Below are 24,913 nucleotides of genomic sequence, written 5' to 3' on the forward strand. Positions count from 1 at the left end.
GAAGAAGAAAGCACCCAACCGCAATAAGTCTGTCTTAGTTCAATTTCTACAAAGAAATTATAATAAACTATCAAAATTTGTAGGATCATTACCTAGCTATAGGGTAGGACAGAGAAATCCCCACAACAGGGGGGATTCTTGAATGTTATACCGATGTTTTCCCTAACTATAGGGTAGGACAGAGAAATCCCCACAACAGGGGGGATTCTTGAATGTTATACCGATGTTTTCCCTAACTATAGGGTAGGACAGAGAAATCCCCACAACAGGGGGATTCTTGAATGTTATACCGATGCTTTCCCTAACTATAGGGTAGGACAGAGAAATCCCCACAACAGGAGGGATTCTTGAATGTTATACCGATGTTTTCCCTAGCTATAGGGTAGGACAGAGAAATCCCCACAACAGGGGGATTCTTGAATGTTATACCGATGCTTTCCCTAACTATAGGGTAGGACTTGAATGTTATACCGATGCTTTCCCTAACTATAGGGTAGGACAGAGAAATCCCCACAACAGGAGGAGGTTCTTTAATGTTATACCGACGCTTTCCCTAACTATAGGGTAGGACAGAGAGTCTTAAATAGTCAGGGAATAGTAGGGCTGAAAAAGGACATCCCTGCTTAAATACAAGGATCACAACTTATCAGTCAGCCCTCGTATATATCAAACATCCCTCGTTTAGGTGACTCGAGTTAGCTGTCATTTACAGAATAAAGAAAGCCAATATGACCGAGATATATCCATGGATCTCGAAGTATGATAGATCTCAGTCCGTGACACTTCTTGACATTGTGAGATAATTTTAAAAACATACAGATGACCGTGGCAAAAATTTGTCAATGCAGGGACGGAGGGAGAGACGGATCACCACAGCTGATCGTGGTACCATTTACTCGTTTGCTATCGCGTGTTAATAGTTTTAGATATGAAAACCATGTAAAATGTACGGACTGACACTCCGATTATTAATCTGAATCAAAGTTATCAATGTCTCTTATCCAGAGATTGATAAAAAGTTATTTATTGTCCGATCCTCGCGGACCCGTTTCACGAATCTTTCCGGTAACTTTTCTTTAACAAAACCGTTCTTATGGACACTACATCAATTTTAGAAACTTTATTACATTTAAGTTTTTCTTAAGCTTACGTAATGCTCTTCTATATGAAATTAGATTCGTGAAACTCGGGCACTGTACACGTGCACGGACTTTCTCCGGTTGAGTATCCCAGAGATAAAAATACTGTGTCCTAAAGCAGATAATGTTAGAGACATTCCGAGACGATGGCATCAGTGTAAAGTCACGATGTATTCCAAATGTAACGTAAACACACCCTCACGTGTTTTACGTAATTTGTGAAGTTTTTGTCACGTGAAAATGTGCAGGTTCGTAAGGTGCACAGCAATGTTGATATGAATACCAGATAGCGGTAGAGGTAAATATGTTGTTAATGATGAACAGGTTTATCTGGGTCACGATTTACTGAGCAAAACATGCGAATGTAATAACTAACCGGTAGTTCAAACCAAACTAGGAACGAAACCGACTTCCGTGTCCACAAAGAAATTATGTTCGTGGTCATCCTACACAGCGACGAATTGAGATAGGACCTAGTAACACACATGACATAAGAATGAACCTACTATTAGAAACACGTCGCGGACAAATATTCACAGACGTGAAACGTGTGTTAAAGCTACAGTTAGTGATAAAATAGGTCACCGCATTTAATCTATTTGTACGACTAGTAAGTCAGTTACAGGGATTGGTTACACATGCAGTGATATATTATGAACCCTTGTGGGTAGGACTTGTCTTTCATAACATCAGCCGAATTTTTCTATTGTTGTAGGAGTAAAGTCCACTCTCTTGGAATTAAAGGTTTTAAATTATTACAGCTTGTTTTTGGGTAGATTTCATCCATCTTCGCAATGTTAGCATCAGATTCTTCCTCTGGGTTTCTATAGTTATGGGAGAGGTGGCTTGATTGGAGCAACTGATTTTAGATACAGAATTGTGCACTTCCTTCATCTGGCATTCTCAATAGCTGCATGACCATATTAGATCATGAAGACCAGACTAGTATACATTTAGCGACCTTGGTTTCCTCACAGATTTTACTGATTGTCATCCATCCTTCTTTATCTTCAGGCTTAATCTTGTATTGAGAAAAGCAATTGTTTATTTTAAACCAAATAGATGATAGACCATTGGAGAGAAGAACAAAAAGGAAAACACAAATGATCATTTGCTTACCCAAACTGAAAAATTATCTTCTGGTTACAGGAATTAGGAGATGTGAACAAAATTGGATGCCCTAGTTCATCAGAAGAAGACGGGTCTTGTTAAATAGTGTTCCATTGTTAAGCCAGTCTCCAGCCTGTACCCACACTGTAGTGGTGCAATGAGATAACAGTCTCGCAGACGTGTAACAATATAACATTCTCACAGGTGTGTAACAATATAACATACTCACAGGTGTGTAACAATATAACCATCTCACAGGTGTGTAACAATATAACCATCTCACAGGTGTGTAACAATATAACATCCTCACAGGTGTGTAACAATATAACATCCTCACAGGTGTGTAACAATAAAACATCCTCACAGGTGTGTAACAATATAACATCCTCACAGGTGTGTAACAATATAACATCCTCACAATGTGTAACAATATAACCATCTCACAGGTGTGTAAAAATATAACATCCTCACAGGTGTGTAACAATATAACATCCTCACAGGTGTGTAACAATATAACATCATCACAGGTGTGTAACAATATAACATCCTCACAGGTGTGTAACAAGATAACAGTCTAACAAGTGTGTAACAATATAACAGTTTCACAGGTATGTAACGAGATAACAGTTTAACAGGTGTGTAACAAGATAACAGTCTAACAAGTGTGTAACAAGATAAAAAGTCTTACACATGTGTAATGAGGTAACAGTTTCACAGGTGGGCAATGAGATATTTAACCGTATTCTAATACCAAAGTGATTTTTATCTGGTTGAAGGAAAGAAAAAGAATCCTTATATTGTACCAATATTCAAATCATCTTCCTATCACTTAAGCTACATTAAGATGGTCATCTGTATCCCTTATTACACATGTACATTTAGAGGTTTCTGTTGGTGTTGTTTAGAGGTAAGAACCTTAGTTGATAAGTGAGTTAGTAATGCCTTTGTCCACAATTTGTATTTATATAAGCCATGGAACATGTCAGATTTACTGTAAAGAATAACAAGTCTCACAACTCATGTTTTAATATTTGATGTTTTCCTTCAATTTTTTTATTTATTGTGAAACATGTTAGCAGAAGGAGATGCTTTAGGAGCTTTATTTGATGGTGTCTTATGAGTCATTAAATGTGTATAATTTTTACCACAGTCAGCAGAAGAAGATATCTAGCAAAGCCATGGCATCTTCAGAACGTGGAGATAGAAGTCATATAAAATATGACGTCCTTCCTCAAGGTTTGTTATTGGTGATGTGATTGACTAACACACTGTCTGACTAACAGTTCACTTAATTAACAACTTTTTGTTTTATGAGCTGTCCACTTACTTATCTAACAAAATTTCTACAGCAAACTGTATTTCTCCGTCAATAAGCCCATGGCTGGTAATAAGTCTCACCTCATGTACAACTACTACTAATCATTGACATTTTCTACAAGTGCTTTTCATTACCCTGCAATAAGCCCTATCCTGATTTTCCATATGTATCTCCTGGTCTTATTTCAGGGTAAAAATGCGTACCATTACTAATTTTGGCTGTGTTATCCTTAAAAATAAAGCCTTTCTCACTTTGACAACTTGGCATTGTTCTGTTTTGTTTTATATGTGTTATTGTTTTTACTCTTTAGTTCATGGCTGATTCTTTTGTAGTTCATGGCTGTATATTTTTGTATTGAATGTATGTAGTTCATCTTTCGCCTCTTTTCTTTTCAACTTTTCAGTGTTGATTTCTTTTTTATGACAATATCTTGTGGTTTAAATAATCTTTATTAATGAAATGTTCTGGTAAACTTACAGGGATTGGTCTTAGAGCATCTTTTTAAATTCCAGAGAACCAATCCCAACAGACTGGAGACGGTTTCTAGTAATTTATAACCGTAGGTATTGTCTACCAGTTTTGCCTTTTTTTAGTTTTAGTAAAACTTTGGCTTCATCAGGACATCAGTATTGTAAAATTTCTTTTGCCTCTAGGACCATCCATAACCAGCCCTAAAATGACTGAAGAAGGAACAGATTCATTCCAGTCTGTATTCTTGAAAGATTTATACACTAAAGAAATCTTTACCAACCCATAGAAGACATAGTAAACGTTACGTCAGCAGTGGTACCCTGGTTTACAGGGTTTGGCCATGAACTACACATTAAGGTTGATGGATTACATTGAACAGAGGGTTTTAGCTATGTAAGCATTAATACCACCACTGGTATGGTAAAGACACATAGATGACAAGTTTTTTAATTTGGCCATACTTGTGAGAGGCCCTTACCTCCTTTAGTACGACTTTGAACATGTACCACCCTACAATCAAGTTTACTTGTGGGGTCAGCAACACTGCTATACACTTACTTCCTAACGACCGTTTGGATAGCAAATTCAATAAACCAACCAATGCATTCTTGTACCTGCATTCTGCAATATATGTGGATTACAAAACGCTGAACTACTAGTCAAAATCATTGTCGACCATTTGTCATGACGGACATAATCATTTGTTGTATGACCGGAATTAATGGGGAGTGTATAGAGGTAAAGATAGAAGGTAATTTAAAGGATCACAGAACAATGGACAATTTATTTATGTGGAATGTTTTGTTTAATTACCACATCATAATGTAATATAAAGCTACTGACAATTTTTGTACCTTAGGGAAGAAATTTTACGATATTGTGTTCTGATGAAGCGCAAGTTTTAGGGTGAAACCAGTAGACAATACTTAATAAATTACTAGAAACTGCTTCCAGCCTGTTGTAACTAATTCTCCTGGTTTTTAGCTCTCCCTATCACATCAATTCACTGCATACCCTCTGGAATCAAGGCGGGAGACCTAGTACCCATCTACCCAACTTTTTATAGATAAGAGTTTTTATAGTAAACATGTATTTTATATCTTAGATTTAAGTTCCAGAAGTAAATATGTATTTTGTATCGTAGATTGATTCATGAATTAAAGAAAGTTACTTTAGTAATGTATCATTGATAGACTTAAAACAATTTACATGGTGATATATTTATGACATAAAGTTTTCTTATCATAATATCATTTGAAAATATATAAAATACATTGAGGGAATGATAAGCTGAAGTCATATTGATAACAGTAAAAATGATTAAACATTAAACTGTTTCATTCTGGCATTTATGGTCGTTATAAACGGCAGAAATTTTCATACAAGTGTACCATATTAAATGTGAATAATAAGATTTGAAAGCTTGATGAGACTATGTATGACTGATCACACAGTTAAAGAGTTCGTGATTGATTGAGTTGGAAATGAAGCTGCACCTTCAAGGGTTGGAATTATTCGTACACACGTACTGCTACAGTGAAGTGCAGCTTGTCTTGTTAGCTTCACTACTTATTACGGGGACTATAAATAGTGCTAGGAAAGTGCAAGGAAAAACAGAAACATCATCTGCATATGAAAACTAAGCAAGCTTTCTAAATCTGTTTCTATAATGTTACAATATTTATAAAAACTGTATGAAATCTTCCTTTAAATAAATTCAATTTCTGTGTAAGTAACTAGTCCTTGTGTCATAATAAAACAAAGCATTGACCAATAAGAACGACTTAAACATAATCAGCCTGTCAAATTCCCTATAAAGTTTGGTGGATTCTGTGATTAATGTTTAGAGTGCGGTCAGACATTTCAGCAGCTACAATAACCATGCAAACTATGGTTGTTACATATAGTGAAAATGATGAACAGGAATGTGATCTACCGCTGGAGAATCATGAACTGCTCTTGGATCATGATGCACCATGCCTAGGTACGTCCGGTCCCATGTATACCAGCTGGCTAAAAACTTAGTTGTCGTTGGTCATTTCAAATAAGTTGTACTTAAGATTAACTGTTATGCATTACAGTGTGTGAATACATTCAAACTCTCACTGTGTTATATCACTAATGATGGACATTTAAAACATAAACATGGTAATTACCTGTTAAACATCACCTCATTCATCTATAACAAGTTTTGTTGGATTATATCTCCCCTTTGTATGGAGGGAAACATATTTTATAAACTCCAGTTCTTCTGGTTCTGGTTCTTATCATAATGTGTTGTCTGATGAACAGTGTACAGCTATTTGGTCTCTGTGACCGTGACCTCAATGTCAAAGGTCAAATAATGTTTTATCATTCAGGGGATAGATTTCATGTGTTAAAATATTTGGATGAAAGATGCTGTATACCTTTATCATCTAATGACAAAGCAAAGTGCTCTGTCATTGGATTGACAAAACATAGTGCTCTGTCATTGGATCATTGCAATCTTGGTTGAAAGGTCAAATGTCAATTAAGTGCAGACTTTTTCAGTAAGATGTGTCAGTGAAAGTGGCTGTATACTTTCATTACTGAAAGTGTTTTATCATTGCAACAAATGACTTGGAATGAAGGTGACACATTGCTGTTGGTTCTTCCAGTTATATTTTGTTAGTGACATTTTATCTGGGACATAATGTTGAACAGTTATAGAAATATCTTGATGAAACTTCAAACATGTATTCATCACTCACGTCCACAGGTGATGTGCAGGGTATCAAAATTACTGGCAAGTCATTGCAACCTTCATTTTCAGGTCAAAGGTCAATTGAGAAGTATTCAGTGCCTAATTAAAGAGGAGGGGAAGTATAAGTTTTTGTGAACAATAAAAACAAAGCACATAATTGAGATTTGCTTCAGAGCAATAAAAAGAAAAAAAATCCTCATTTCAGTTGTGATATAATCACTTTAACCAAATACTAGAAACACTGAGATTCTGATGGATAAATTTATGTGTTCAGACTTTAATTAAGGTTTGTGAATTACATGTCATGTTCCTGTAGTCATGTACTATTTATAGTGTAGAAGTGTGATTTGGCATAAATTGTTCAAGGTGAGCTGAACACTGGACATTGAGCTCTATTTTGGACTATCACTACTTTAATTGATGGTTACCATTATATGCTATGCTGGACCGCCATCTCAGTTGGTGATTTACTAAATATGTCCCTAGAAGTCGTCTTTAAGTCTTGGTCCTAAATTGACCAACAAGTTTTCACTTGGAAGAGGTTGTTTAGGTCATGTCCATATTACTACCCATTAGTTTTCCCCTAAGAGAGGTCCTTTAGGTTATGTCCACATTGTGACTCACAAGTTTCACTTTGAGAGAGGTCCTTTAGGTCATGTCCACATAACTACCCACTTGTTTTTCCTTTGAGGGAGGTCCTTTAGGTCTTGTCCACAAACTGACCTAGTAATTTCCCTGAGACTGGTCCTTTAGGTCATGTCCACATCATGACCCATTAATTTTCGACTGAGGGAAATCATTTAGGTTATGGTCATATACTGATTACACTGCTGTTTTATGACAGGGCCATTTTTAGTGCTAAATGACAGTTTCATGAGAACTTCAATTAAATGATGTCACTGGCAGTGAAGTCTTCTTGTTACCTATAGGTAATACTTGTAATAATGAAAAATATTAATGGTTGTCAGAGTTATTTCCCTTGCTTTTCAGTCGGTATAAATCCATGTTCAAACAACATTTAAACAATAAAAAGTTAAACTATCATGATAATTAATGATCAGAAGAAAATAATTAGACACCTATCAAGGACTTTTCTTAATGAAATAATCTGATTGAAAAATGAAAAACCCAGGTTGTTATTTTTTTAAAGATTGCTTTGCCACACCTTCCCCTAACCTCTGGGAGCACATTAGGAACAGGTGACAAGGAAAGTTATCCTTACGCATACAATTATTAGCAGAGGGTTGGTAATTATAGATGCTTTGGAGATTTGTTTTGTGGCAGAATTTACAAGATGAAATTGACGAGAGATTCCAGAGGGGTCATAGCACTGCCCACCATCTTCATAAAATCCATGTAACTCTGATGAATTTTAAAACTCTTATCTTATTTCTGTTGGGTATGTTATTATAACATTTGAATCAAATCTAGATGTAGTATATGTTCAACTAGAATTATAACATGTATAATAGTTGTAATGTCTTCAAATATTAAACTCAAAATGTTAGTTGCAACTGTCTGGAAAGCCTCTTGATACTGTTGCCATGGAAAAAAAAAATCATATTTTCCCATAAGATAAAGAACAAATAGGAATAAAAAAGGAGTGCATGATCAGTATTTAGTAGTTTATCTGACCGAAGGAGAAAGCAAACGGTAGAAATATGTAATAGGAAAGCGTTGACTCCTTACTGGGGATCAAACTATGGCACCGGTGCTCTACTGGGGATCAAACTATGGCACCGGTGCTCTACTGGGGATCAAACTATGACACCGGTGCTCTACTGGGGATCAAACTATGGCACCGGTGCTCTACTGGGGATCAAACTATGACACCGGTGCTCTACTGGGGATCAAACTATGGCACCGGTGCTCTACTGGGGATCAAACTATGGCACCGGTGCTCTACTGGGGATCAAACTATGGCACCGGTGCTCTACTGGGGATCAAACTATGGCACCGGTGATCTCAAGGCCAATGGTCTATTTCTAGAATTTTAGCAAAATCTGCTGTAGACAGAAAAAATAAAATGACCCGGATTTTCAACTTATACACTACCTACCTCTTCAAAGTCAATACCTCCAAGAACAACCACATCACAGCTTCTCAGCTCCAACAATGCCTCCCTGTTATTTTCTAGACTTTGAGTGGTTAACAGCACCAGTTATATAATAGGAAAGCGTAATAAAAATGTCCTTCACACAATGGGGCTCCAAATATCAACTTTTCTCTCTCAAGGCTGATATCATTGTACTTGGCTAAAAGGGAATCCCACAAAAGTGACTTTTACTCTCTACTTTTATGTAGAAACTTCTTTAATCTGAAAGTGAATAAGTGAATAAGAAAAGAAAAATGAAAAAAAATGAAAAGAAAAGCAGAAAGACTTGAAAGTCAGTTTCCTCAACTGTTGATGATAATAGAGTATATTGGTTTGGAAGTCTGGCTCCAGGAGTTTAAGAAAAAACAAAAACTTGACACGTGGATGAAAGAATTCAATTTCACAAATATCACTGTATTGGATATAGGTACCTTTAGTATATAACTGCCTGAGATTATAAATGCCTGTGGTGTTTAGGAGATAAGGGTGGTTCTTCCCAACCTTTGGTCAGTCCTACGTTGTTTGTGCAGATAACGGGTGGTCAATAAACGACAGGACTTCAGCCATACCTAAGGTAAATTCAAACTTAATATCTGTGTATGATGTTTTATCATCCCTTGTTGTCATTATCAAAACTTATCACCAGATCAGATTACAGAAACTTTCCTTAAAAGGGAAAAAATGTTTTACTTAAACTGCTAAAGATGCTTGCTACTGTAATTTTCACATTTTCTTCGTTTCTCATAATTGCATATCGATGAATTTATAGGGAATTTTTTCTGGAAAATTGATAAGGCATTTATGTTTATCACCAGAGTTGTGTAACCATAAGTAGATTGTGAAAGTGTTGTTTTATTGTAAGATGCAATTTACTTGGCAGTGAAAATGAAGTTATTGTCCTTTTACTCCTATATCAAATAGCTTTTATTGTAATATATACTATAAAAAAGCAGAAAAAAACCCAAAAATTCTCTTAGTTTAAATTAGAATATGGAAACAAAACAAATGAAAACTAAGAAATAAAAAACAAAAGCAGTATATCTTCAATATGAAGTCTTTAATTTGATTACATGTATGATTTTCAGAAAAAATAAACATTGCTTGTTCATTTATTCATTTTTAATTGATTTGTTTTGTTTCACCCACCATAAAGAAATAATCTGTTTTGATTGGATGTGTCTCCAGTTTCTGTTTGTATGTTTTAACATGTTGAAAGTTACTCATCACATGATTCATATCCCTCCTTCCGGGAGTTCCCCTTATTTTCACTCCAACTTGTTTCAGTTGCATAATTTGATGCAGTATAAATATGCTTTAAGTAATAAATGCAGGTATGTGAAAATTTTCATCAAGCATCTCCACGTTTGATGTCCCAGAGAATGAAAGCATACTCTGTTATCTTTTTCTGATGTAACAGGTGTTCTCAGGTGTAAAGATATAGGACATAGCTCTTAGTAACTTTTGTATAACAATGTCCTTAACAGTGAGATCTGAAACTAACTATGTATTACAATGTTCTTAACAGTGAGACCACACACTAACTTTGTATTACAATGTCCTGAACAGTGAGACCAGACACTTTTGTATTACAATGTTCTTAACAGTGAGACCACACACTAACTTTGTATTACAATGTCCTGAACAGTGAGACCAGACACTTTTGTATTACAATGTCCTTAACAGTGAGACCACACACTTACTTTATATTACAATGTCCTGAACAGTGGGATCACCTCCTCATTGTGTAAAAAATATCAAGGAAAAATTTGTATATCTATAGTCACTATGATCATCATCATTTGGTCATCCTTTAATGTACAGTTTAAATATTGTGTACAGACATCCTTAGATGTACAGTTTAAATATCGTGTACAGATATCATGTATAAATATGTTTTTAAGTAATAAATGCAGATATGTGAAAATTTTCATCAAGCATCTCCACATTTGATGTCCCAGAGAATGAAAGCATACTACAGCTGACCTATGTCAAAATCAAGGAAAGCAATACTCTGTTATCTTTGTCTGATATAACAGGTGTTTTCAGGTGTAAAGATATAGGACATAGCTCTTAGTAACTTTTGTATAACAATGTCCTTAACAGTGAGATCAGACTCTAACTTTGTATTACAATGTCCTTAATAGTGAGATAAGACACTAACTTTATATTGCAATGTCCTGCACAGTGAGACCACACACTTACTTTTGTATTACAATGTCCTTAACAGTGAGATCAGACACTAACTTTGTATTACAATGTCCTTTACAGTGAGATCTGACATTAACTTTGTATTACAATGTCCTTTACAGTGGGATCTGACATTAACTTTGTATTACAATGTCCTTTACAGTGAGATCTGACATTAACTTTGTATTACAATGTCCTTTACAGTGAGATCTGACATTAACTTTGTATTACAATGTCCTTTACAGTGAGATCTGACATTAACTTTGTATTACAATGCCCTTTACAGTGAGATCTGACATTAACTTTGTATTACTATGTCCTTTACAGTGAAATCAGACACTAACTTTGTATTACTATGTCCTTTACAGTGAAATCAGACACTAACTTTGTATTACTATGTCCTTAACAGTGAGATTAGACACTAACTTTGTCTTACAATGTCCTTAACAGTGAGATCATGTCCTCATTGTGTAAAGAAAAAAAAATCAAGGAAAAATTTGTATATCTATAGTCACTATAATCAAGGTCATCATTTGGTCAGTAACATTGTGGGGGCTATTCTGACCTGTCAGTGTTCTAGTAATACAAGTAATAAGGACTGTAGGACCTGTCATAATAAACACATTTTCATTATTTCACACATATTGTTGTTTTATGATACTGTATATAGAAGTCCTAAGTACAGCCAAGCTGCTGTGTATATGTAGGCTGTGTGATAAACTTATTTGATATGGATATGTCGGATTATAGATATTTCAGAAGCTGATAAATCTTTGCACTGGTGATCTCTCCACACAGTATGTGTATTATTTATAACCACATCTAGTCATGTGGCTGTAATATTTCTTGTGGACGTAAATCTGCAACTACAACCACTGACATAAATCGTGATGGTTGAAATGAAAAGAAATGGATATACAAATTTTTCAGACGAAGAGGAACAGGCTGAGCAGGAAATGGCTGCAGCAGCAAAAGATGAAGAAGGTAAATATTTATCCCCAAGATATAGTGATTTTAATATACATAAATAACACATTTGTAATACCTGGTATATAAGTACCGATTAACCTTATGTAATTTTTATTTAATACATGTACTTGTCAAATGTTGACATTAGGAAACATCAGTTTACCAATATGTCTGTTTGAGTGTAGTTTTTAATAGAAGCTTTTGGAGAAGATTCTTTACTAATTCATTTCACTCAAAATTAGTGTCCGGTTGATTGATAGCATGGTTGGTCTGATGGAGTCCAACTACGAAGCTGTGAAAGCAATTAGGACATTTTTTGATGTCACTGCCATTTCATGTTTGGGGTATATACTTTTATCCTTTTCTGTCATTCCATCATACTGTGATAATGTTTTACTGATAATGTATTTTTCAGGCTTTAGATTTATAGAACTGTAATTTGATATAAGGTTTTGTAATGATAATCTGAAGGTCATGTTTTGATTTGACTTTCGTCAGAATTTTATGGTTTAAGTTTTTTTGCAGACCCGTCTTTATTTATAAATGGTAATTTCTTGCATGAATGTTCATGTTGTATCATGCTTTAATTCAATGTAATGATTTGATAAATTGTAGGCTGTTTTAATCAAATGTTTAAGCTTTAATATCTCTAATTTTTCTGTGGGGGCAAATGCAATTCAACAGTCAATGTCACTCTTAGTATAAACCAAAGATTGGTTTTTGCATAACATCTTATGTTCCATTTGGCTGCTTCCATTCAATGTGCTTGCTTTTGATTTTTCTTAAGGTCATCTGAAAAAGGCTCAGAATGGACCTATAACCAATATGTTTTGTCTGTCACCATGTGCTGTCTGCTACTTGCCATGTACTAACTTTTCACATTTTTAATTTCTTACTTTGTTTCATCAGAGGGATTCAGCTCATTATTGCCAGAATTAATTTTTAGATGATCTTGACCAAAAGTTGTTATTTTTCCCCACTTAAACTTTTAACACAGCAATCGTGGTGGTTATTTTGTAGCACAATGGGCTATCATAATTTTCCTGAATTAAAACTTTTTAAAAAGCTGTTTAGAACCTATTACAAACTTTACTCAAGTTCATCCTGTGAGATATAGCCCAGTATTGAAATGATCCTGAGATGGTCCTGACCAAGTGCAGTTATATATCTGGTTTGTACATGTCCAATATAGCCACCTGGGCTGACATCTTGAAACACTCATTAAATCTTTTCAAGATGCACAGCTGAAGTTTTGTGAGAAGTGTTTTTACCATAATTGCTAAAATGTTCAGAATGGCTTTGATCATTAATATTTGTTCATCCTACCACTAATGCTATGACATCTTTTATCAGTCTTTACAGTCAGAAGACTGTTAAGGCCCCTTAGGCCTCTTGTTATAAATGCACTTTAGTATTCAGCATACAGTTAATGTCAAGAAGATTTTCTTAGCAGAACGTCTAATGTTAATTTAATTGATACTTATGTGGTAGTATGTCGTCCAGTCTGGTAAAAACAACAGAACATGAAAGTGTTTTCCTTTCCTTCTTTGGCTACAAAATTTATAATTAATCATTTTTAAACATACAACACTGCCAGTGAAACCTTATCAACTTATTTTATGAGATAGGCTAGTGTTACATACATAGGTTATTCTTCTCCTGTTGTAAATGTCTAAAACACATGAATGTTTGGCTGGGTATGGGTTATGTGGTTAATGAAGGGAACATAATATGTGAGATTTTTATATTTTTTTTTTATCCAGCAAATGAAGGTTGGTGGACAACAATAACACCTTACAAGGTGTTTGTACTAGTGCTGCTGTTACTAGCTTTCCTGTTGAACCAGCTGGACCGTTTCATGCTTGCCATCACTAACAAGTCCATTGCTCAGGATATTCAATATGGAGACAAAGGCTGTATGATTAACTCCAGCTTCACCAAAGCAGAAGTTCATGGTATTAAGTGTGAGAACATTCAATCTCAATCAAAGTAAGCATCCTGTTATATGTGTGCCATGATAATATATAGTAGAAAGGTTACTTCAAGTCATTCAACCTCCTGTCTAAACAGATACATACTAATCAGCTGCTTTTAAAAACCTAAAATAGAAACAACAACTACCCCTAGTAATCCCCAACAGAAACAACAACTACCCCTAGTAATCCCCAACAGAAACAACAACTGTCCCTTGTAGTCCCCAACAGAAACAACAACTGTCCCTTGTAGTCCCCAACAGAAACAACAGCTACCCCTAGTAATCCCCAACAGATACAACAACTACCCCTAGTAATCCCCAACAGAAACAACAACTACTCCTAGTAATCCCCAACAGAAACAACAACTGTCCCTAGTAATCCCCAACAGATACAACAACTACCCCTAGTAATCCCCAACAGAAACAACAACTACCCCTAGTAATCCCATACAGATACAACAACTACCCCTAGTAATCCCATACAGATACAACAACTACCCCTTGTAGTCCCCAACAGAAACAACAACTGTCCCTTGTAGTCCCCAACAGAAACAACAACTGTCCCTTGTAGTCCCCAACAGAAACAACAGCTACCCCTAGTAATCCCCATCAGAAACAACAACTGTCCCTAGTAATCCCCAACAGAACAACAACTGTCCCTTGTAGTCCCCAACAGAAACAACAACTGTCCCTTGTAGTCCCCAACAGAAACAACAGCTACCCCTAGTAATCCCCAACAGATACAACAGCTACCCCTAGTAATCCCCAACAGAAACAACAACTGTCCCTAGTAATCCCCAACAGAAACAACAACTGTCCCTTGTAGTCCCCAACAGAAACAACAACTGTCCCTTGTAGTCCCCAACAGAAACAACAGCTACCCCTAGTAATCCCCAACAGATACAACAACTACCCCTAGTAATCCCCAACAGAAACAACAACTACTCCTAGTAATCCCCAACAGAAACAACAACTGTCCCTAGTAATCCCCAACAGATACAACAACTACCCCTTGTAATCCCCAACAGAAACAACCACTACCCCTAGTAAGCCCCAACAGAAACAACTACCTTTTGAAGTCCCCAACAGAAACAACAGCTACCCCTAGTAAGCCCCAACAGAAACAACAACTACCCCTAGTAAGCCCTAACAGAAACATCAACTACCCCTAGTAATCCCCAACAGATACAAAAAGTACCCCTAGTAATCCCCAACAGATACAACAGCTACCCCTAGTAAGCCCCAACAGAATCAACAACTACCCCTAGTAATCCCCAACAGAAACAACTACCCCTAGTAATCCCCAACAGAAACAACAGCTACCCCTAGTAATCCCCAACAGAAACAACAGCTACCCCTAGTAAATCCCAACAGAAACAACAACTACCCCTAGTAAGCCCTAACAGAAACATCAACTACCCCTAGTAATCCCCAACAGATACAAAAAGTACCCCTAGTAATCCCCAACAGATACAACAGCTACCCCTAGTAAGCCCCAACAGAATCAACAACTACCCCTAGTAATCCCCAACAGAAACAACTACCCCTAGTAATCCCCAACAGAAACAACAGCTACCCCTAGTAATCCCCAACAGAAATAACAACTACCCCTAGTAATCCCCAACAGAAACAACTACCCCTAGTAATCCCCAACAGAAACGACAGCTACCCCTAGTAATCCCCAACAGAAATAACAACTACCCCTAGTAATCCCCAACAGAAACAACTACCCCTAGTAATCCCCAACAGAAACAACAACTACCCCTAGTAATCCCCAACAGAAACAACAACTGTCCTAGTAATCCCTAACAGAAACAACAACTACCCCTAGTAATCCCCAATCAAAACAACAACTACCTCGTGTAATTACCAGCAGAAGCGAGAAGTGCCACAATAAGTACACTTCCAAACAGAAATGACTACTATCCTTTGCCGAATCTCTCTTGACCCATGAACAGAAACAGCAACTACACCTCCTGACCTCAGTTGAAATAATTACAGTTACTTCTTCTAACCCCCTACAGAAATGACAATTACCTTTCCTCGCCCACAAAAGAAACATTAACTACTCCTCTTAATCATGAACAGAATAAACAATTACACCCACTGACCATGAATAAAAGCGATTACCCCATCTAGCTTCTTGTTAATTCCTATGTTGTTTTATTGTTGTATGAATCTTATGGTGATATGGCAAAAATTAAAGCTAGAGGCATTTGGTAAGAAACCATTTAATATTACAGTGTTACCTTTTGTGTTAAAGCTGTACATCAACCATGAACAACAATGGCAGTGTGGTGTGTGAATGGAACTATAATGGCCAGGGACTGTTGTACCAGATCATTGCTGGTCCCGTCTTCATTGTTGTCTTCACCTTCTCAGGGATACTTGTTGGCTTCTTGGCTGACAAGTATAACAGAAAGAATCTACTGGCCATATGTTGTATGTTTTGGTCTTTGATGACGTTACTCATGGGCTTCGTACAAGACTACTGGCAGTTGGCTATTCTCCGCTTTGGTCAAGGATTAGGGTAGGTAATATTTTAAAAGGTTCTCGGGGGCTGTAGTAGGTTGTGTGAATGGATTCTCGGGGGCTGTAGTAGGTTGTGTGAATTGATTCTCGGGGACTAGTAGGTTGTGTGAATGGGTTCTGAGGGGGCTGTAGTGGGTTGTGTGAATTGATTCTCGGGGACTGTAGTAGGTTGTGTGAATGGATTCTCAGGGGCTGTAGTAGGTTGTGTGAATGGGTTCTGTGGGGGCTGTAGTAGGTTGTGTGAATTGATTCTCGGGGGCTGTAGTAGGTTGTGTGAATGGATTCTCGGGGGCTGTAGTAGGTTGTGTGAATGGATTCTCGGGGGCTGTAGTAGGTTGTGTGAATGGATTCTTAGGGGCTGTATTAGGTTGTATGAATGGGTTTTGATGGGGCTGTAGTAGGTTGTGTGAATGGATTCTCGGGGGCTGTAGTAGGTTGTGTGAATGGATTCTCAGGGGCTGTATTAGGTTGTGTGAATGGGTTTTGATGGGGCTGTAGTAAGTTGTGTGAATGGATTCTCGGGGGCTGTATTAGGTTGTGTGAATGGATTCTCGGGGGCTGTAGTAGGTTGTGTGAATGATTCTCAGGAGCTGTAGTAGGTTGTGTGAATGGGTTCTCAGGGGCTGTAGTAGGTTGTGTGAATGGATTCTCAGGAGCTGTAGTAGGTTGTTTGAATGGGTTCTCAGGGGGCTGTAGTAGGTTGTGTGAAAGGGTTCTCAGGGGCTGTAGTAGGTTGTGTGAATGGGTTCTGAGGGGGCTATAGTAGGTTGTGTGAATGGATTCTCAGGGGCTGTATTAGGTTGTGTGAATGGGTTCTGAAGGGGCTGTAGTGTTTTGTGTGAATGGGTTCTCAGGGGCTGTAGTAGGTTGTGTGAATTGGTTCTCTAGGGCTTGGTAAGGTTATGTAAATAGGCTCTTGGTTTGCACAGGGGCTCGAGGAAGTTGTGTGAAGGAGTAGAGGGTCTTGGGAATGTTGTATGAAAGGGTACAATAAGCATGAGGAAATGTCCATTATAATGAGGATGCATGAGGAAAACTGATATCATGGTATCATAAAATGTAGCAAAGTTATATTCAAAGGATATCTTATATAGGATGAGACGATGTCAGAGAAATAGATGTGAAATATTAACAATTGTACAGTGAACATGTGACATTTTAACAGTTGTAGAGTAAACATGTGACATTTTAACAGTTGTAGAGTGAACATGTGACATTTTAACAGTTGTAGAGTGAACATGTGACATTTTAACAGTTGTAGAGTAAACATGTGACATTTTAACAGTTGTAGAGTAAACATGTGACATTTTAACAGGTGTAGAGTGAACATGTGACATTTTATTAGTTGTAGAATGAACATGTGACATTTTATCAGTTGTAGAATGTACATGTGACATTTTAACAGTTGTAGAATGTACATGTGACATTTTATCAGTTGTAGAGTGAACATGCTACATTTTATCAGTTGTAGAATGAACATGTGACATTTTTTAAATATTTCAGAGAAGCAGGATGTACTCCTTTTGCAGCCTCCATAATAACAGACTACTTCACAACAGAGACACGAGGGCTGGCAATCGGTATCTACAACTGGGGCATCTATATGGGATATAGTCTTGCTTATGCTTTTGGCAACTTTATTACACTTGCTGACATTAATGGCCAGGTGAGAGTGATAAGTGTCTTTACTGATTGTACATACACCAGAATAATCTCCCAAATCAAGATTCGGGAATAAAAGTCACAAAATATAACACTCAAGTGAGAACGCTGTATGAATTAGAGCATTAATTGAATAAAATCACCCTCAGATTGAAATAATTTCTAATTAAAATTCAGCATTATAAGAGATTATAATAACAATGTTTAATTTGATATCTTTTATGGTTCTTCAAAGGGATGGAGATGGTCATTCTTTTTGTCTGGAGCTCCAGGAATACTCCTTGCTATCATTATATTCATATTTCTGAAAGAGCCTGAAAGGAAACGAGACACCAAAAAGGGAGATAAGAATGCTCCAGTAGCAGAGTTATCGGGTATCGAGAAATTGAAAAAACTTGGACGATATTTCATAAGTCCATCTGTAATTCTGATCTGCTTAGCAGGGTCTATCAGAAATGCTGGTGAGTAGAGCATTTGGAGGTCACTCGTTAAAACTAATTGTCTATATCCTAAATCTTTGAGTTGAAAGTGTTTAAATTCTTTTTATTTTATCTTTCAAAGAGCAAGTATGACCATGCCTTGCAATTGTGCCCATGTTATCTTATTTAATCAACATATCTTGTTGACCTTTTAGTTCATTTTATGTTATTTTCATTTGGATCGCCGTGCCTTTCACTGGTTGATGGCCGTTATAACCTTTTATGTGTTGACAGGCCATTAGGAATGTAATAATAACAATTATTGTAGATAGCTACTGTAAAATGATCAATTTTTGTGGGGGATTTATTTACATTTTCATGGGTACTTTAAATCCACAAATTTTTGTGTTCACAACATTATTCACATTGATTATATTATTACTGGATTTCGTGAGCAAAATTTATCCACAAAATCAAGTGTCAGTGAAAGTGTATATTTTTGATAAACCACAGAACTTAGGTCTGACAAAAATTAATGATTTTATAGGCACAGATACAGGGTTATGTAAGCTTTAAAGCATGAGTGAATCAAGGTCATTCAAAGTTGTTCAGATAAAAGGCTCCTTGACATAATTTCAGCATTATAGACTTGGGTCAAATGTGTTCTGATTAATCTTGAGATCATGAAATCATGATATTTGGCCAGCTGCAGTAGCAAGCTGGATAGGGAAGGTATAAAGTTTGGAATATGAATAAAGCCCATTGGACCTCTTGATACAAAAATGTCTTGGGAAGGTTTTTGAATTAATGAAATATTGTTATAAGTCAATTATTAACTTACTTACATGGTTTTCCCTCAATAATAGTTAAAGATTTTGGGTCAGCAATAATATACTGTATGTAGGTCATGGGTGTGATTGTCACCTGGGGCTAGAGAGACGGTGCACAAAAGTGAAAGGGGAAATAATGCTAATCCCTCTCATACTGTGATATTCAGCGATTTTAATTATGCTTTATTCACGGTCTATAAATATAGTGTGAAATTTTTTACAGTGAATCAAAATCATAGTACCAATGTGTAGACATATTTGAAATTTAATACCAGCGAACTTGACCAACTTGGGGCATCTGTGAAATATTAGCTTCTCGAAAGTTAACAACTATACAGTACTAGTAGAAGAGAGTGGAGAATATAATACCAGATATTTAATATTAATATTCATTTCTTCATATTAAAAGCACTGTTTACTGGTATAATAAAACCAAAGGGAGGGCTTTTCACAAACCCCAGGGCCAACACTTTGCCTCTGATTCAGAGTCAGTGGAGGGCTTATCACAGGCCTCAGAGGGTGAACACTTTGCCTCTGACAGTTACAGGAGAGGTGAACACTCTCAGAGTCAGTGGAGGGCTTATCACAGGCCTTACACTTTACCTCTGATTCAGAGTCAGTGGAGGGCTTATCACAGGCCTCGGAGGGCCAACACTTTGCCTCTGATTCAGAGTCAGTGGAGGGCTTATCACAGGCCTCAGAGGGTGAACACTTTGCCTCTGATTCAGAGTCAGTGGAGGGCTTATCACAGGCCTCAGAGGGTGAACACTTTGCCTCTGATTCAGAGTCAGTGGAGGGCTTATCACAGGCCTCAGAGGGCCAACACATTACCTCTGACTTACAACCAGGAGAGGGCTTATCACAGGCCTCGGAGGGCCAACACTTTACCTCTGATTCAGAGTCAGTGGAGGGCTTATCACAGGCCTTAGAGGGCCAACACATTACCTCTGACTCATAGTCAGGGAGTTGAGGTATCACAGGACAATGGAATTTCTTTGGTTTATGACTTGAACTTATTCATGTATACACTTATTACTAACAGGAGCTTATTGCCATGCTCATTCATTTTGTAATAAGCCTATGTCTGATATGAACATTTTGCAGAGATGAAATTGTCTTGTAATATTCCTGTCTCCCTGCTTTGAGTCAGGGATTAGGACTGGCCCACCCTCTTCTCCTTGAACAAAACAAATATGGCACTTACTTGTAGTTATTGTATAACGGTGTTATATCAAAATATCATTTGCTTATGCATCTTTGATGATTACTTTATTTCAGCTGGATATGTGTTTGCCTATAGTACACAGAGATACTTCACACTGATTGGTCAGACTACAGAACAGATTGGCACCTGGATGTCATGGATACCACTTGTTGGTGGTAGTCTTAGTGTGCTTGTGGGCGGGTTTATTGCTGATCGAGTTGTCAAGAAACGAGGATTGTATGGACGAATATTAATTATATTCGTCAGCTTGGTAAGAATGTGTTGTTAATAGGAAGATATAATGATATTTACCAAGACAAGTATTGTCTGTGAATTGTTGAATGATATAAAAGAATTAAGAACAGTCAATGGCTGACATGTAGGACTAGAAAATTTGGTACCACTTCAGTGAGAACCCCAAAAGATTGGGTCTGGAATTCATTCTAGTTGTAAACCAGTGTAATAGTTATGCTATCAAATGTTGAAATACAATTAAAAGTGGAAGTGTATTATTTGATGAGGTATGATAATCCTATTTCTGTTCTATTTTAGATTGTAGCATCACCTTTTGCTGCCGGTACCCTTTTCTTTGACCCTCCAGCTGCTTTTGCCTTCCAGATACCTACATATTTGTTTGGTAAATTATCTATCAAAGTTTTAGAATCATGCAATAATTACTAAAGTATCTTTAACCATAGCTTTGGTAAACGTCTTGGTATGTAAACATACTGTTATATCATATTTGTCAGCTGAAAACTGTCTGAAATGTTACACTTAGTGGTTTTTCATGCTTCATTGTACCTTATTCACTGAACAAAAGGTTCAGAGGGCCAATGTGATACAAACTTAAGCTGGGCTGGGCAGGACAGTGAAATAGTATTTGATTGTAATTCTACTAAACAGCGATAGACATTGATGGGCTTATTATAGGACAATGAAATATATTATTTGTTAGTAATTATACTGCACAGCAAAAGATATGGGTGGGCTTATTACAGAACAGTGAAATAGTATTTTATTGTAATTCTATTAAACAGCAATATATATTGGCGGGCTTATTACAGTAGAAAAACAGCAACATATATTGGTGGGCTTATTACAGGACAGTGAAATAGTATTTGTTGGTAATTCTGCTAAAACGCAATAGATATTGGTGGGCTTTTTACAGGTGAAAAACAGCAATATATATTGATGGGCTTGTTACAGGACAATGAAATAGTATTTGATTGTAATTCCTTCTAAACAGCAATAGATATTGGTGGGCTTATTACAGGACAATGATATAGTATTTGATTGTAACTTGTCTGATTCTTTATGTTTTCTACTGATGGTGCTGAATATTTGTTTCCTTTATATGTTCATATGACTTGACCTTTATAGGTGAGATGTGGATCGGAATCACGTTAGCTGTAATCGTGGAGCTGATGCCTGTGGACATCAGGACCACAGGTGTTGCCCTCTACCTGTTCATTATCACAAACATTGGAGGAAATGTGCAATTACTCATACCCAGTATACGGGAAGCATTTGAGTCTCACGATTACTCCAAGATACAGGCTTGGAGAGGTATGTATTTCAGTCAGTTGCCTAAGAATCTGAGGCTGGAAGAGTATGAGTCAGTAGTTAAATTCATTCAAACCTGTAAACAACCTCTTTTTACCAACCAAAAGGCCCAGAAGCATATCTGACTGGTAGGTCTAAGGGAGGAAATTCAACAAAGTTTGCAAAAAGAAGTGACCTTGATCTATATTCAAGATTCAAGTATGAATCTTGACAAAGTTTGCAAGAAGAAATTACCTTGAACCATATTCATAATAGTCACAGGGTCAAATTTGTCAAACTATAAAAGGTTTCTTCTAGTAAACCAAAAGTCTGAGAAGTATGGTATATGTTGGAAAGGTGTTTCTAAGTCATTGCCCAACACATTTTGAGAAAAAAGAAAAAGAAGAAGAAATGATGTTTACCTCTAATCCAGGTCATAACTGCAACTGTTTAGTGCTGGGTGTTAGAAGCTTACATTTGTTGTGGAAATATGTTGAAATTGATTGGATAGGCACACTTTAAATGCCAGTAGTATATGTGTCAATGTATTTGTGATCAACAGCGATTGCATTTTTGATGAATGTTTAATACCAGGTGAGTGGTGAAGTGATGTGACCTGCCATGTAGATGAAGACGTTGGACTTGTGACCTTTGACCTGTAACTTTTGATATTGTACTTGTGACCTTGACCTGTAGATTAAGAAATTGGACTTGTGACCTTTGACCTGTAGATTAAGATGTTGTACTTGTGACCTTGACCTGTAGATTAAGATGTTGGACTTGTGACCTTGAGCTGTAGATTAAGATGTTGTACCTGTGACCTTGATGTGTAGATTAAGATATTGGACTTGTGACCTTTGACCTGTACCTTTCGATATTGTACCTATTACCTTGACCTATAGATTAAGATGTTGTACTTTTGACCTTGAGCTGTATGACAGTGATTTTGTGTTATACATTAATATAGTGATCTCTTCCATGGTGTATTTGACCTTTAACCCTCTGTCTTATTCCAGCCACACTGTACATTCTGTACCCTGGACCTTACATTTATGGAGCTCTGGTCTACATTTTGGTTTTCTTTGTGGTCAAGCGTGACCAGAAACGTGCCCAAAGCAGCAACTATCATGAGATGTCATCAAGCGGAGAGCAAAAATAGGAAGCCATCATATTTGTCAGCCTCCTTGAATACTATATCATTTACATTGTATCAACAGAGTCAAAGTACTGTGATATGTATTATTGAAGTCTGATAGCAGACCAGAAATATAAGAAAACATTTGTCTGACTTGTCTTCCCATGAGTGTTGTTTTGTATGGATTACAAATTTTATATGTGGTGAATGAAGTTGATGTATCCATGTGTTACATTTGTTGTAACATGTAGGGACTTTGTCTCACATTATTTATATATTGCTGATGTCACCAATGTTTTTGTTTTGTTGAATTTGTCAACCAAGTAGAAATATTTGCCACAGTAAATATGTAATTCAAATATTGATGAAAGTAAATTTGCATTATGCTGTTATGAATGGTGAAAGTATCTGTGTATATGTATTATTGTAAGGAAGCAGTGATTGAAGAAAGAATGAGTTCTGTCAGTAAGATTTTGAAAAAAACCTATCGAGTCTTGAGAGATGCTATCATTGCTTTAAAAGAATGGTGAGGTAGAAGAAGAGGTCTGTGATAGATCTTTGTATAATCCTTTTAGTAAGAAATATCTTCATAGTATACTTTGAAGAGTTATGTGAAGGACTTTTTATTCTGTGTTTCTTGAATATTTACCAAATTCCAAGTATACCTTAGAAATTAGAAAACAATATTTCACAATAAAATCCACTCTTCAGAATTTCATTCCAAATAAAGTCAATTATATGTAATTGAGATATTGGATTATTGACAATATCACTAGTGACCCAGTTTTCTTTATAGTTTGGTTACATTGTTGTATAACCATTGGTTACCTTGTTGTAATCCTGCACTATTGGTTGCCAGGGAGCACTCTGATCTACTGCGTTCCTCAGTGGCCATGAAATAGTATTGTATGTTACCATGATCTACTGGGTTACCATTGGGTACTGGTGATATCCTGGTAACTATTGGTAACCTGATCTCCTGACCAAATGTAGTGGGTACCTTACACACTTGATCTACTGGTTCCTATTGGCAGCCAATGGGTAATCTGATCCCCATATATAATGTAGTGGGTACCAATGACAATATATTGGTTGCCATTGGTAACCATTTGTTTTGCTCGTGGTTACTATGGAGTACCAATGATAATAAGTGTATGATCTCTGACCTGTTGTATTTTGTCTCACTAACAGAGACTTATACTCTCTACATTTGACTTGTTGAAGAATGCATTTATTTTTGAATATTGTAACATAAGTGATATATATATAACTATTATATAGAGTGATGAAGAAGATATATTGTGATGTGTTGAATAAAGTATTGTGATATATCTTCATAGATATGTCTTCAACGTTTTTTATAAGTGTTAGAAAAAACAATATTTTACCATATAAATGGCAGGGGTTCACATATATATTGCCTCCTACCTCTTGATTGGGAAAGAGTGTATCTTTCCAAATCAGCCTTAATTCACTGCTTAAATATTAATATTTCCAAAAGTGATCAAATGCAACCTTTGACCCTTTAACCTTGACCTACAGCGACCATAACATAAAAATACATAAGACATGATGTTAACATATAGTGGTACAATATACT

General features: G+C 36.5%; 1 protein-coding gene across 4 annotated transcripts; it reads left to right on the forward strand.

Moving 5' to 3' along the window:
• The first annotated feature begins 1,362 nt into the window (after nucleotides 1-1,362).
• On the forward strand, nucleotides 1,363-24,614 carry LOC132549770 (protein spinster homolog 1-like). Of its 4 annotated transcripts, none has more exons than XM_060213727.1 (13): nucleotides 1,363-1,437; nucleotides 2,289-2,453; nucleotides 3,400-3,485; nucleotides 11,976-12,029; nucleotides 12,540-12,560; nucleotides 13,778-14,003; nucleotides 16,253-16,519; nucleotides 18,025-18,187; nucleotides 18,419-18,644; nucleotides 20,711-20,907; nucleotides 21,189-21,273; nucleotides 22,017-22,202; nucleotides 23,195-24,614. In XM_060213727.1, exons 3-13 carry the CDS (start codon nucleotides 3,428-3,430, stop codon nucleotides 23,335-23,337), a joined length of 1,626 nt encoding a protein of 541 aa, XP_060069710.1. In that variant the 5' UTR covers nucleotides 1,363-1,437; nucleotides 2,289-2,453; nucleotides 3,400-3,427; the 3' UTR covers nucleotides 23,338-24,614. The 4 variants fall into 4 exon arrangements, with proteins under 4 accessions (XP_060069710.1, XP_060069712.1, XP_060069713.1 ...); XM_060213728.1 differs by having other exon boundaries at nucleotides 1,364-1,387; XM_060213729.1 differs by lacking the exon at nucleotides 12,540-12,560.
• The last annotated feature ends 299 nt before the right edge of the window (nucleotides 24,615-24,913 follow it).

Source organism: Ylistrum balloti, unplaced genomic scaffold, assembly GCF_031769215.1.
Source record: "Ylistrum balloti isolate Yb309-2 unplaced genomic scaffold, AGI_CSIRO_Ybal_v1 Utg370078, whole genome shotgun sequence".
Classification (NCBI taxonomy): Eukaryota; Metazoa; Mollusca; class Bivalvia; order Pectinida; family Pectinidae; genus Ylistrum; species Ylistrum balloti.